This window comes from Halichoerus grypus, chromosome 3 (assembly GCF_964656455.1).
Source record: "Halichoerus grypus chromosome 3, mHalGry1.hap1.1, whole genome shotgun sequence".
Classification (NCBI taxonomy): Eukaryota; Metazoa; Chordata; class Mammalia; order Carnivora; family Phocidae; genus Halichoerus; species Halichoerus grypus.
The window spans coordinates 81,938,662-81,954,477 of NC_135714.1; the positions used below are offsets into that span (position 1 = coordinate 81,938,662).

Genomic DNA, 15,816 nt, shown 5'->3' on the forward strand with positions numbered 1-15,816 from the left:
CTAGCTTTCTTTATTGTAAGGATACAGTATGTGATGCATATGACACACAAAGCAAGTTAATTAACTGTTTATGTTACTTGTAAGGTCAACAGAAGCCTATTAGTAATTAACTTTTTGGGAAATCAAAAGTTCTACGGGGATTTTCTACTGCGCAGGGGGTCAGCACCACTAACACCCACGTCGGTCAAGGGTCAACTTGTATTTCTGGTTTGGCTAAACCTTGACTTGTGTGTGCCTAAGACTGCTTTGTCCTGAGAATTCCTCTTGTATCTGCCAACATGAAATGATACAAATGAATTAAATATCATGTAAGAAATGTTCTAAGTTCCCAAATAAGTGGCATAGGTAAATGGTGCAATTCACAAAAGAAATAATGAGGCTGAGCGATCTGGTAATTTACTGTTTTCCAAAGGCTGAGATGCATAACATTTTATGAGAGGTTCCATATGGCAGTACTGGAAAGTGACTTGAAATAAGATTGAAACATTCAATGAGAAAGTTACTTGCTTTTCAGCCTTCTTGCAGTTTATTTGGTTATTTCAATGAGGGACTTTCAAAGTTACAATCTAATGCAAATGTGTCGTTAATATCTAACGTGCTTATCTTGATTTATTTTTTAAACAAGAAGGAGCAAGCCTCAAACTAAGTGCCTTTGGCAAGCAACAAAATCTAGCTGTAATTTAAATATATTTTGTTTATATCGGTGATTTTATAGCTCCTGTTGATGCCTAGTGAAACAGGTTTTTCATTTATGATGGTTTTCTTTTCAAGCAAATTTAAGAATAAAAAGTGCATCCGTTTAAAAAAATGCACTAAATAAATAATAGTGCCGATGGTTTACATATCTCGTGACACTCATTAAGTTGTGGGAAATACTGAAGCAAAATCTTGTAGAGGCCCTTGATGGATGCGTAGAATTGGAAGAAGTAGTTGGAGGAAAGAAGAGGGGAAGAAAGAATAGGATCATGCAAACGAGGGGGGCAGGATGAGAGAAACCAGAGTCATGAATAAATCTGGCCTGGTGGGCGACAGCAAGAGAATCACCTTTCTTAGAATCATAGGCTTATGTTCAGGGAGCCAGCCAGCCAGCCAATTTGCGTTATAATTATCGAACACTTAACTTGTCAAGCATATGATACACCCAATTAAAAGCAAGTTGTTTTCTACTACCTTTAGATACTTTATGTAAAATAGTTGTAATGAGAAGAAGTGTGGTGTAGTGAAGAGTTTACGGGGCTCAAGGCAGAAAAACAGTGTTTGAATTTCATCCTTTTAGTTTAACCCTAGTCAAGTCATTTAGTCTTTCTGAACCTGTTTCCTTGTTTGTGAAACTGGTGTCATAAATACCAACTTTGCCTGGCTTGTGTAAGGATTGTTATTAATAAAATAGTAGCTAACATTTGTTGTGTTTACTTGCCAGATACTCTTCTAAGCTTTATATTTTATCTCTTTTACTCCTCACAAGAATCCCATGAGGTTGTAATCTTATAGCTATTTTACAGATGAAGAAACTGAGGCACAGTGAAGTTAAGTAGCTTACCAAAGGCCACAGTACAAATTAATGGTTGTGCAATTATTTCAACCTAAGCAATCTCGCTTCAGAAACATGCTTCATAGTCAATAAGCCAACTTCCTCTTGGCATGATTGAAATGCCTAATTTTTATTTTAAGAAAGGTGTGTGCCTTAAAAAGCAAGGCTTAGGCATAGGCTGTTCTCATGTTCAGCCACCAGTATATCTAAAATGTCTATTTAGAGGCGCCTGAGTGGTTCAGTCAGTTAAGTATCTGCCTTCGGCTCAGGTCATGATCCCAGGGTCCTGGGATCGAGTCCCGCGTCGTGCTCCCTGCTTCTCCCTCTGCCTGTCCCTCCCCCTGCTTGTGCTCTCTCTCTCTCTGACAAACAAATAAAATCTTTAAAAAATAAAAAATAAAATAAAATGTGTATTTGGTTATTGTACAGTTATCTATGCTTTTCGTATAAAAATAAATTCCATATTGAACTAGAATAAATTATACAAGAAGGATATATATTTGATAAACTAGTTACTATATACAAGTGTTATTAACTCTTACCTAATAACCTACTGATGACTTACACATGTTATTCATTTCCACTTGACAAAAGCCAGACTTTCCCTTCAGATTTTAAGTCAGTAATATTGTATATGCTGAGGTAGCAAAAAATCTGTCTGGGCAAAATCATGGGAAGTATTTCTACCAAGTCCTTGTTCAGTAGAGTAATGTATTGGCATAGTGCCCATCTCAATGTGCCTTCTACCTATCATCTTATTCCACTTTCTTTCCTCAGCCAAGTGAGAATTCACCAGAGAGAGAAAGAGCCGTCGTCCTCCCTTTCTGCCAATCTCTTACCGTGTGCACCACACCTGCTTTGAAATCTGGTTACAGATACCTGAATCACTAAATTACTAGAAGAAAAGCACCCATTTTGCTTTCTCCTCACCATCTTTCTATTCCTTTTTTCTTCTCTCCTCAGAAACCAACAGGATGTGCCGTTGCGGGAAATGAACAAAAAGAGTCAGAGAGGACACCACATTTTCAAGCCCTTAGCAAAAATAGGGAACTCAGGAAGAGGGCAAGTTTTGTACTTGTACAACAGAGCTTTACACGTGATCCCTCCACAGGGTAGCTGTTGGAGAGCAGGGACTCCTGTGATTGACATTTCCTTCAAATCCCCCCTCACTGCCCAACGAGGTAATCCTACATATAGACAACGACAAATGCACGGACGACAGAATCTAGGTGTGGCAAAGGTAGTTCAAGATCTGGTCCGGAGTAGGTTAAATGGTGACTTCCTGCCCCTAAAAACATGTGTATCTGGAACCTGTGAGTATGACCTTATTGGAATGGGTCTTTGCAGTTGTAATGAAGTTAAGGATCTTGGTAATTCCAGGTACCTGTATAAGAAGAGAACGTACAGACAGAAGAAGAGACACAGAGGGGAAGTCCATGCGAGGACACAGAGAAAAAGACCATGTAAAGACAGAGTCCGAGATTAAAGGGATGCATCTACAAGCCAAGGAATGCAAAGGATTGCTGGCCATTCCCAGAAGCGAAGAGGCATGCCAGGCACACAGATCCCCTCCAAAAGACTTGTAGTGAATAAACTGATTTATTAATTCATTCAATAGGCCCTCATTTATTTAACTATAAAGTCAGAGCACTAAACTAGTGACAATTTCTATCTTAAAAGTTCTAGGATTCTAAGAATGTGTCTTCTCCAGGAAGAATAATATAGTTAAATAGGAGAAATACTCAGAAATTTAAGAGAATGGGAAATGAGGGGCACCTGGGTGGCATAGTCGGTTAGGTGTCCGGCTCTTGGTTTTGGCTCAGGTCATGATCTCAGGGTCCTGGGATCGAGCCCCAAGTCAGGCTCCATGCTTAGCTCAGAGTCTACTTGAGATTCTCTCTCTCCCTCTCCTTCTAATCCTCCCACTCATACTCTCTCTCTAAAATAAATAAATAAATAGATCTTTAAAAAAAAAGAGAATTGGAAATGATTAGAGAGAAATGCTTTGAGGACATGCTTCTTTTTGATCTATACCCTCCTTTCTAGGGAGTAAAGCAATAAATATCACTAAATCTTCTCTACTCTAAATCAAATCTGCCCTTGAGATGATGTACCCACAATGCTTTTATTTGATAGTCACTATCCATTGCCATGTGTTTAAGGGAGAGATGAAGCTTCGGCTGTTCAACCTTCCCCAAGATCACTTTGTTCTCTTTCCATCTCTCTGTCTTGGCTTCGCCAATTCTGAATGTTTATGTTTGTGATCGGTAGATATGGAAAGGAAACATTGCTCTGCTAACCAGGAATCTGGGTTAGCTTCTGGTTTCACCAGGCATAAATGGAAATGTGTGCCAAGTCATTATAACAAGTGGATTCCATACTAAGCAGGATGCACCTTAAGGAACCAGAGAGATCCGGGGAGGAATGGCTACCCAAAAATAGCAGTTTTATAACAAAATATTTAAAGGACTTAGTATAGAACTGGTTAATCAAATGGCAAGGGCAAAGGGTAGCAGTAAATACCCTTATTTTATTATCTTGTTTTCCAGGGTGCCTTAATTTTCAAGAAATGGCTTTGTGGGTGTATTTAAGAAAACTACTTAGAAGAAAGCCACTTCAAACTGTGTTTAGAAGCTAAATAAATACAATAGTCCCCAGAACAGAGATGCAGCGGGCATTGTACTACATAAATCAAAGTAAAATTAGGAGTCTTAATTGACTCATGGGTATGACCACACACTTCTGTAAAAGTGCTAATTTTAATAAACCACGGTCACTGAATGACATCCCTAATCAGTCACTTAGTGAGTGGGTATTAGTGCAGAATTCAAATTATTTGAGTTTAACCTTCAACTGCTCTACATTTTGCAGATGCCTATTTACTTTTACTTTGTTTATATGAGGGAAAATCATGGTATGAAATGGATGGGGTTTTGGTCTGCTAAAGGTGCCTTTCAGACATATTTTGCCTACAAAATATTCTACTTATCAGAAGCCAAAACACTCCCACAAGGAAATGTCCTACATCTGAAGGGGAAATGACCCTGCCCTTCAAATTCCTCTATTTGGTGATCTTCTCATTAAATAAAATCAATATTTTACAACTTTGGAATGAAAGTAGGCTCCTTCTATGTAACCTTCTCTAGGTTTTGCTAAAGAATTACAATAAAATATGGGAAAATGGATGTTCCATGAGTGACTCTAGACAAAAGTAGGCCTGGCACATCCACAGTTCCCACCTGCCATCTCCTTCTACCCTAAAGGTCTCCCAAGAAGAGACTTGGGGACTGTAAGTCATCTACAGCTGCTTCTTATTAAGGACTATGGATATCCTAAGAATGCCTCTATTATTTATAAGGGATGGTATATGATAAGGCTGTTATGGCAGATGACTAGCCTTTCTAGTCAGGATATATTTTGACTAAAAGTACTGATTACTTCATATCCCTGAGACCAGGATTTAGGAAGTGCTTGTAGTGATGATATACGTGGTTGGAGCTAGAAAGTTGTCTGAGCTCAGGGGAGCTCTAGGTCCCACTACTCTCTCTGTCTCTCATGAATAACGTCATCTCTCTCATGGAGTCTCTTCATCTCCCCACATTTTTTCTCCCCATTCTTCCCATCAATTTTACTTGCTCATAACATCTGCTTGCTCGTGCCACAGGTATGCCCAGGAGTCACCACAGCTGTCTCAGACTCACTCTACTGAAACCTTGCTGCTTCGAGATTCACAGCAAATCACCCTTTTGTTTGTTTGGGTTTCCTAGTTCAGATTACACAGAAAGGAAATTTGATTGGCCTAGCTTAATATTCTCTTTCCTTTTGTTTTTAAACCAAGCTTTATAAAGAAATTCACAACAAAATTTATCATTTTAAGTATACAAGTCAATAATTTTCAGTAAATTTATGCGGTTGTGCAACCATCACTATAAGCCAGTTTCAGAACATTTTCAATACAAAAAACTCCAGTGGGACTTTCTGCTTCCAGCTTTAAGACAACCACTTATGTGGTTTCTGTCCCTATTAGAATGTTCATTCTGGATATTTCATATAAATGGAATGATAGAATATGTAATGTTTTGTCAAAGGCTTCTTTCACTGAGCATAATGGTTTTGGGGTTCATAGTGTTATAACCCGTATCACCAATTTGTTTCTTTAAATTGCTGAGTAGTAGTCCAGTGTATGGATATCCTATGTTTTAGAATATTCCAAATCCATTTTAAATGGAAAATCCAATGGAATATTCCATCTCACCAGTTCATGGGCATTTGGATTGTTCCCAGTGTGACTATTATGAATAATGTTACTTTGAACATTATTTCAAAAACCCCTGTCTTGATTACTATAGCTTTAGAGTAAGTTTTGAAGTTGGCTTATGCAAGTCCTCCAACTTTGTTCTCCCTTGACAAAACTGTTTTGGCTATTCTAGATCTTTTTCATTCCCATGTATTATTTAAGATAAGCTTATCAATTTCTAATGATTTGCTGTGATTCTGTGATTCTGATATGGATTGAATTTAATATATTAATCAATTATTTATCAACTTGGGGAGAATTGCTATCTTAAAATATTGAGTCTTTCAATCCATGAATATGTAGTGTCTCTCCATTTATTGAGACATTTAATGTCTCACAGAAATATTTTTTAGTTCAGGTTGCAAATCTTGTACTTCCACTGTTAATATATTCCTAAATATTTTATTCTTTCGGATACTTTTGTAAATGTCACTATTTCCTTAATTTTACTTTTGGATTGTCATTGTTAACATACAGAAATATGATTTATTTTTGTATATCTTATAGCTTGTGATAGGAAATACTCTCTTAGTTCTAGTAGTTTTATTGTGGATTTTTTTATTTTCTACATAAAGATGTAGTCTGCTAAGAAAAACTGTTCTGTTTTTTCCTTTCCAATCTGCATGAATGGATCTATCTACCTACCTACCTACGTCTCATCACCTTATTGTACTATCTAGTTATAATTTTGAATAGAAGTGGTAAGAATGGACACCTTTGCTGTGTTCAAGATCTTAAGAGGAGGAAAGCATGAAATATTTAACTATCTAGTATGATGTTTGCCATAAGTTTTTCATAGATGTCCTTTTCAATTTGAGTAAGTTACATTTTCTTTCTAGTTTATTGAGATTTCTAATTAAAAGTGGGTGTTAAATTTTGTCAAATGCTTTTTCTACATCTGCTGATTCTACTAATATAGTGCATTGCTGTCCTTGATTTTCATTTATTAAAGCAGTCATACATTCCTGGATAAATTTCACTTATTTATTTTTTCTATCCCTTCTTATATGTTACCAAAGTTAGTTTGGTAAAGATAGTTGCATCAATGTTCATGAAGGATATTGGTCTATGGTTATCTTGACTTGCTTTTTCTTTTCATTCTTTTCTAGCTTTGGTACCAGGATAATGCTGGTCTCAAATAATGACTTGTGCAGTGTTCCCTCCTCCTCTTCCTGAAAGGGTTTGAGAAGAACTGGTATCATTTCTTTTGAAAATATATAGAAAATACATAGAATTCACAATTGAAGCCATCCTGCTGGAAATTTTCTTCATGGGACCATTTAAAATTTCTAATGCAATGCAATATCTTTAATTGTTTTTGTATCTTTTCAGATTAGCTATCTTCCTGAGTCAGTTTTAGCAATTTGTTTCTTTCTAAGAATTTTCCCATTTCATCAAAGTTTTCTAATTTGTCACCAAGCTCACTTTTTGTGTCAGGTGATATCATAGATTACTGCTTGGCCCTAATCTTTCTTGGCACCTACCTATTTGTGGTTATGGAGGGATAAAGTTTCACGGTACAAAGCTAAGTTGCCAAATGGTTGTCCCATTTGGTAGAGACTAGAGAAGACACGTTGGGCATGGTTCTTCAGTAGCTATGGGCTGGAAAACATTCCGAGTTTAATGCTATCCACCACACAAATTAAATATTTCAGCATAAATTTTTATACTTACTTTTGTGTTGGGAACTTTGTAATGTTGAAGAAGCATTTGAAAGTGGAATCTTTGTCACTGTTGTATTTGTGATGGTGAACTCGGTCTTTGTGACATCACTGGTTGTGGTTCCTAATTATGTAAAAATAATAAGCAGCCATCAGGGGTGTAACCAATAAATAGATAGTCTTATTAGTATTAATATTAACATCCAGTTATGACTTGAATATTAGTTACGGAAAGTCTTCTGATCAAGTTTTAGAAATCCAACATTTTGGTATTGACCTTTTGGTGATCCAGTTAATTATATTGAGAAAACAGAGGCATATTAGACTCTTTTATATGTCTGCTATAGTTTATCTCATTTGAGCAGACAGTAATCTTATTAATTAAGTAATAATTGTGATAATAATTTTATGTATAAGATTCAGAAAAGTTGATTTCCCCATTGTCACATAACTTGTAATAGGAGAGAGCCAGGATCTGAATCCAAGCCTTTCTGATGCAAAAGTTAATCACTCAGTTACCCTAGAAATGGGGTGGTAAGGAAGTAGTACTAGTTGAAGATGGTACCATGGTTCCCATGCGGTCTGGGAAGGAATTTTCAGGTGGGGGGAACAGACAGCAGGAAAGGGATAATAGGAACTCCATAAAATAAACTTTTAATTATACTTAGTTCATTTTTTGGAGGGGGGGGAAGGATAATTAACAACAAAGAAAAGATAACCTGAGATTCCGAAAATAACATTGGAATAAGATTATTTGAAACAATTTATATTTGCACAAATATTATAAAAACAAAATGATTAATGCCTTTCAGTCTTTTCAAAGTCTAATATGGATAATATTGGTTAGTGAAGAAAAGACAGGCATGCTGGTTAGTGCACGCTTAATATTAGCTACATATGATGCTGGCTGGAGATGGGAGGAAGTCAGTTTAATAGATTTCTGTCACACAGTAGACGGAAAGACTGAATTGCTGGTGTTTTCCAGAAGTGCCGATCAGCTTCCGTTCTATGGCAGCAAGCATCTATACTTTGTAACACAAAGTCTTAGTGCAATTAAGAGACTGATGCCGGAGAAACTGTTAGTTTGCAAGAAGACCTCAGAGACAGTGGGTAAATATGTCTTTACACAAAAAGCCTTCAGGGATTGGTATGCCAGGAAAATATAAACATAAGTTCAAATATAGGCTATAGCATTAACACCGCATATGAGAAAGAAAGTTGAAATGGGCAAAACTTTGGAGGCATCTTGAAGTACTAAATTGAGAGAGAAATAATTGAGAAAATAAAGAAATATCTTATTGTAGCAGACATTGATGTTTGTGATAACATGGAAGTACAAAAGATCAGCCAAAAGGCAGAAACTCAACACTTGAGGATGAAGGGACATGTGGGGGTAAAGATTTTGCTTCTCACCAGAACTCCAACATATTCTTGGAAAACATTAGAATAGGATTTCCTCTTTAGAAATTTTTGGTGGAGAATTCTTCTGCTGAGTTAAAATAGAAAACCATGAAAAAACTATCCTGATGGCCTAAAGGATTCCCTAGCATGAGGCAGACTCAACAGTCTTGGACACGGAAAAGAGAATTTATATTTAAGAAAGATGTGGGAAACTGCCAGATTAGAAAAATACAAAGAAGAGAGCAGAATAATGGAATAGCTGGGGATATATTGCCACAGAGTTTGCTTTGAGAATAGTCTATTATTGATGTGGAATATACTTCACAAATGAGTGTAAAAGGGGAGCCCACACTCAACTCAGGACAGGTTGTCAATTACAGTGTCCTGGAGGCAATGGAAGGAATCTTGAATGCTTTAAAGGTAACCAAAATATTTTTAAATACACATGCATGGTGGACCTAAAACAAACAGAAGGGAAGATGAGGAGACAAATGCTGCCACAGCCATAAATTTTGAAATTTTACAGAGTATAGTCTTTTCAACAAAAGGTGTTAGGACAACTGGATGATTATACACACACACACAAAAAATGAAGCTGGACATCTAATTCACACCATATACAAAAATTAAAGACTTAAATAAAAAAGTTAAAACTATAAAATTCTTAGAAGAGACCATTGGCATAAATCTTTGTGACCTTGAGTTGAGCAATGCTTTCCTAGATTTGACCCCACTGACTGAAGGAAACCAGAACATGTCACCCTGAAATATGCCTCTTTGACATAAAAATTATTTGGAAATGCAGCCAATAAAGAGGCAGCCAATACAGAAAAAGCTTTTCTGCTTAAGGGCAGGATATAAATTCTCCTTTTACTGGAGATAGACTCTTTATCGGCCTGGAAAAGACACTAGAGGAATCTGCAAACAAACCTTATTCTATTAGTTTCCTTCCAGATATTTACCTTCCATTTGTTTGTCACCCTTGGAAGCCTAAACTACTTTCTTTTGTCTGGTCATTTTTCTACAAACTTACTGTTCTTTGTTCTAGATGCTATATAAGCCAAAATTCTAAACCATTGCTTTGAGTTACTCTTTGTTTTAGGTTTCTCATATGCTGTGCACTGCCCATGTTAATAGACTGTTTTTTGTTAATCTGTCTTGCGGTTAATGTCCCATCTGAAAACCTAAAATGAGTAGAGGTAAAGTTCTACCTTCTCTACATGAAAGAAAAAATATAGATAAATTTTCCTTCATCAAAATTAGAGATTATAGTGCTTCAAAAGATACCATCAATAAAATGGAAAGACAGCATACAGAGTGGGAGAAAATATTTGCAAATTATCTATCCAATAAGGCTCTAGTCTCCAAATACATTTAAAAAGTACTTACAACTCAACAATAACAGACAACCCGATTTTTATAAAAAAGGAAAGAATTAAATAGACAGTTTTCCAAAGATATAAAATTGTCAACAAGTCCATGAAAAGATGTTTGCCATCATAAGTCATCAGGGAAAAGTAAATCAAAACCACAACTAGATGCTACTTCACATCCACTAAAATGGCTATGATGAAAAAGATAGACAGCAACAAGTAGGGATTAGAAAATGGACAATTAATGCCCTCCTACTTTTCTGGTGGGAATGTAAAATAATACAGCTGCTCAGGAAATCAGTTCCTCAAAAAGTTAAACAGAGTTCTATGTGCCTCAGCAATTCCACTTTAAGATACATATCGCAAGAGAAATGAAAAGACATGGCCACATAAAAACTTGTATAAGAATGTTCATAGCAGCATTATTTATAACAGCTGAAAAGTAGAAACAACTGAAATGTCCATCAACTAATAAATAAAAAAATAAAAAAATAAAAAAATAATGTGGCATATCCATACCATGAAATACTATTCACTCATAAAAACGAATGAACTACAGATAAATGCTAGAGCACGGATCAACCTGAGAACATGATGATATGTGAAAGTCAGACACAAAAGATTATATACAATATGATTCTACTTATGTGATTTTTTTTATATGAAATTTCTAAAATAGGCAAAGGGACAGAGAGTAGGTTACTTTTCCCTGGCAGGGGGGAAGGAGGAAATAGGAAGTGATTAGTAACAGACACAGGGTTTCTTTTTGGGGTGGTGAAAATGTTCCAGAATTAGACAGTGGTGATGGTTGCACAATCTTGTAAATACACTGAAAACCACTGAATTGTCCACTTCAAAAAAGTGACTATGATGGTATATGAATTATATATATGAAAGAAAAATGATGCAAATGATCATTACTCACCTTCACCTTTAACTGTTGCCGTTAAAGAAGAATGTGTTGGCTGCAAAGATGTACTTGAGAGTTTCTTACTGGTTGTTCCTAGTTTGATAAGATAGATGACATTATTATTAATCACAATTTCATCTCACCTGTCAAGGAATAAATAAATGTCAGTCAAATCTGGAGGTAAACTAGAATCCCTCTACAGTGGTACTGTCAGCTTCTGCCTATCTTTAATTTTTTTATTTCCTATCTCCTTTTGTCCAAAGTAAGGAATGTAAGTACTGAATGCTTGGGTGACCCAGTGAAAACACACACACACACACACACACACACACACACATTTTTTCTATGATAAGCCCCAAAAGCAAATTTTCACTGCAGATTGTTACTTGGATATCTTAAAACATGCAAAAAATATATATTTCAAAACACATGATTTAAAATTATACTATTTTTCCTAGAGAGAAAAATAACCTGGTCAATAGGACCTTTTATCCCCCCAGAATTACATTTCATGTTGTTGAATTGATTATGACACTGGAACTTCCAAAATTACATAAATTATAAAGGAGCTTGCAAATTCTTGTAATTAATTTGTTCATTTATGAAACATTCATTGAGTTCCCACTCTGTGCAAGACCCTTTTCTAGACCCTTGAGGGCAGTATCAAACTCTTAGTCATCTTTTTAATCTGAGTAGTATCAAGGATCATTCCTGGCATATGGTAGGCATGTAATAAATGTTGTTTTCGATAAGCTGGCACTCGTACAGAACATGGGGACCAAGAAAAGGACAAAGATTTGCTTTAGGTAGTGAATACGACTTCATCAATTTGATAGCCATACTAGTCAACATTCCCTTCTTAAAACACTTTAGGATATCCTTTTGCGATTAGGGCATAGGTTCTATTTTTACTGTGTGACATATATAAAATCTTCAGTTCTTAAAGGTATGCATACTGTATTGGGGGAGGAACAATTTGGCTCTGCGCAGTTTACTGCTTTAAAACCCATCCAGAGGAAAGTTTTCAAGGCTAAGCTGGATGGAGCTGTATATCAGGAAAAACTAAGGAATCACAAGGAAGATAAGACCTTTGGAGGGTCGCTGAGGACAAATGTCTCCAAGCAGGTGATGGAGGTTTTCTCTTCTGCTCCTCTGTCCTCACTGCTTATTAGAGGACATAGGTTATTACACAAATGAAAAGAGGCTGTTAACAAGTAGATTATGGGAATTATAATGTGGGGAGTGCTGAAGCACTTAAGACTTTCTCAAACCCAATATGTGGTTATAGTTTAAAAGAAGAGACCAACAAAGGACACGTTATTCCTAAAAGCTAGGTTTGAGATTTTGCATTGCCCACTCACAGGGATGCCATCTTTTTTTAATTTTTTTTCCTTTTCTTTTCTTTTCTTTCTCTTTCTTTCTTTCTTTCTTTCTTTCTTTCTTTCTTTCTTTCTTTCTTTCTTTCTTTTGAGAGAGAGAGAGAGCACGCATGCAAGCTGGGGGGAAGGCAGAGGGAGAGGGAGAGAAAGAATCCCAATCCCAATCTCCATGCTCAGTGCAGAGCCCAACGTATGCTCAATCTCATGACCCTGAGGTCATGACCTGAGCCCAAATCAAGAGTTAGATGCTTAACTGACTGAGCCACCCAGGTGCCCCCAGAATGCCATCTTAAGGTGAAGATGTAATGATATAAATGAAGTGTCCCTTCCAGCTAGACATGGTGAATTTGTTTCACTTCAGCACTACTCTTGGCATTCTTGGTACCAATAACAGGCTGAATTGAATTTTTACAATTACTTTGTTTCATATGTTTCACTGGGATATGTCTCCTATTTCACTTGAAAATTCAAGAATAAGGATGACTACAGGAAATAATTAGGACAGATATAATGATAATCATGAATACAAAAAGAAAAAGTATCAAGTGTGTGCAGTTCTGGAGTTTCTGAAGCCCTTGAACCTTTTCTTTTATAGCTATCCTGACTTCATGTTTGGTAGAAGGAAGATATGTAACAAATTTGAGCTTTGGCCCAAGCATTCAGCCCAAATCTATTTGGCTTCAATTTCAGCCCTGATCTTTGGAAAACTGAAGGGCTAAATGGCTATCCATTTCTGGTATTCCTGAGCTAGTGTGTGAACAGTGATCTTGTGATCATGCCCATGATCATTGTATCTAATCAATGTTACTGTATCTATAGCAAAAACAGAATACAATTGATTTTAGATTTACTGTTAATGTATGAATATTCACTCTCAAATATGGACAAGCATTCTACATATAACTTATAATAAAATTCTTATGTGCTAAATATGTTGAAATTCTGAAGTATAAATGCATCCTTATTATTGCAAAAGCAAAATGTTGCACTAACTAATGAGGATTGTGATTTCTGTTAATTTTATGTGCAAAACAATGATTAAGGACTTATTCTAGTTAATAAAAGAAATATATTGAATTTAACATGAACAATAAGAGAATACTATAGCCACATATATTTAGGGATATTATATAATTTTGTGTCAACAGATGTTTATAAAAGATTAAATCATTAAAATGTCATAATTGTACTCTGTAAAATTTTTAGTAAACTCTCATCCATAACATTTTCCAAAATAATCTTTTGGAACTGTGTTTAATTCCATTTAGGACATCAGGGTTTCAAAAAAATGTCTAATTTATAAACATTTTATATCTTGTGAGTATAAACTAAAAGCAAAATGCCAACTTTATCATTTCAAAATTCCATGAAAAGGAAAAACCAAAGAATCTTGTACAAAGATATCCCAGGTAAGTCATTTTCAATTCCAACTCAATAAGGCATATAAAGACAGTGAAAAAAAAGAGACAGATATGGGGAAAAATATGGTACCCAAACCTATTTTCCCACAAATATTATGAGAAAACTTACAAGACTGCCTTTTAAAAAGTCCCTTCTTTTCAATTTTATCTTAGTTTCCAGAGACGATGTGCATTGTAAACATGACCATAACTGGCACCTTATATGGAAGAGGTGGCCAAAAACACTGGGCTCCTCTACTGACCTCAGTTGAAACTGAACACCTATTTAGTATCGGAAAGGCGAAAGATCAGTGCTGATAAATTAATTCAGCTAATTAAAAAATGTTTGACTATTAAATGCTTTGAAAATCAAGCTGAGTAATAATTATGTTTTAAGAATGAAATTTCAGGTTTATTTTTCTATCTTAGAAGTTCATCTCATGATGATGACATTCAGTGTCTGCCAAGTGTTGATGTTAACTCTGGCCCTTGGCCTTTGAACAGAACGGGCAGTGCACTTGATCCGTAGCTAGGAAGCGATCAGGTCTCATCTGTCTAACTGGGTAAACCTCTGAAAGCAAACCCCACTCCAAGCAAAGCTCTCAGGCACCTCTGCCACTGTTGCTACATCACTACAAGAAGAGTTCCCACCTCAGTGGCACATTTTCCACTTTTCTGATGATGGAATTTCTGCCATTGTCAAGAGAAAGAAAATTTATGTGCTTTAGATAGACATAAGCACTATTAACTCAAGTATCTTTTGACCTTTAAACAAGAACATCTGGTTGGAAAGCCTTAAAAGAAAAATAAAGCTGTTTCCTTTCCAAGCTGGGCAGGTAAGATGCATTCTCGGTATCAGAAATGACAATTCTGCCTGAATTCCTTCACTGAACCCTCCATCTCTTCCTTTCATGATCACTTAACATAATGGTTAGGGTCTGTGTTATTTGGACATTGTTATTCACCACAGGTCACTGTGGTCAGGGCTAGGAATCATCTCACTGAGAAAGCATAAGTCCCAAGGATTAATGTAAAAATTGCAAAACTTCAACGCTTTGAGTCAACATGCAATATCAGCACCTACCTTCTCTTTATTGGTTCTTTTGGGGTGATGTTTTTGATTACCAAAGTAACATGCTTTTACCAAATGAGTGCAATTTTATGCTGAGAACTCAGCTGGCAACTCACAGAGAGAATGACAGAGAGAGAGAGAGAGAGAGAGAGAGAGAAGCAGCAAATACTTATACTTTGTAAAAGTGCGAGCATGCCTCTCTGCTTAAACCCTGAAAACATAGGGTTGAAACAATTTTTAAAAATAAAATAAAGGGCAGACAGTCTCCCTTCTGCTGTCCTGCCCACTGCTCTCTTGCAGTGTATTCAATAAACTTCCATCTCTTAAAATAAAATAAAATATAAAAGAAGAGAAAAGAAAAGAAAACAAAAGAAAAGAAGAGAAGAGAAAAGAAAAAAAAAATACAGAGCAGGAGTTGGCTGGAGGCTCTATAGTCCCTGGCTTTTTTGACTGCGTCATTTGGGATTTCCCTTGATTGGCGATATAGGTCATACCACATTCTGGGAACAAAATCCCCTGTGCTGCCCTCTTTGTGTAAAGCTTTCTCCCAGTTTGGTACAGAAATTCTAGGAGAATTGGTTTGGCTTCATCTTAGAATTGCACATTTCAGAAATAGTGGACTATATTCATCAGACCCTTTTTCTTTGAGGATCACCACCCCAGTTAAGTCTCATGAACCAGCCCTCATTGGTCCTCTTGAACTTTTACTTGAACTTGGTCTTAGAATGAAAATCAAATGAGGAGTAAGTGGAGAGGTGAGGAAGAGAGCAGGAGGAATTTCAGTTATCTCCT

General features: G+C 36.2%; 1 protein-coding gene across 1 annotated transcript in view; it reads right to left on the minus strand.

Annotated features, from left to right (window-relative positions):
- Positions 1–15,816, minus strand: part of EMCN (endomucin) — a 94,485-nt gene that overhangs the window by 36,533 nt on the left and 42,136 nt on the right. The window contains exons 3-4 of the mRNA XM_036095817.2: positions 11,189–11,266; positions 7,503–7,613 (exon numbers count right to left, since the gene is read on the minus strand). Of these exons, the coding sequence (XP_035951710.1) occupies positions 7,503–7,613; positions 11,189–11,266 (189 nt within the window). The remainder of the gene's footprint in view (positions 1–7,502; positions 7,614–11,188; positions 11,267–15,816) is intronic.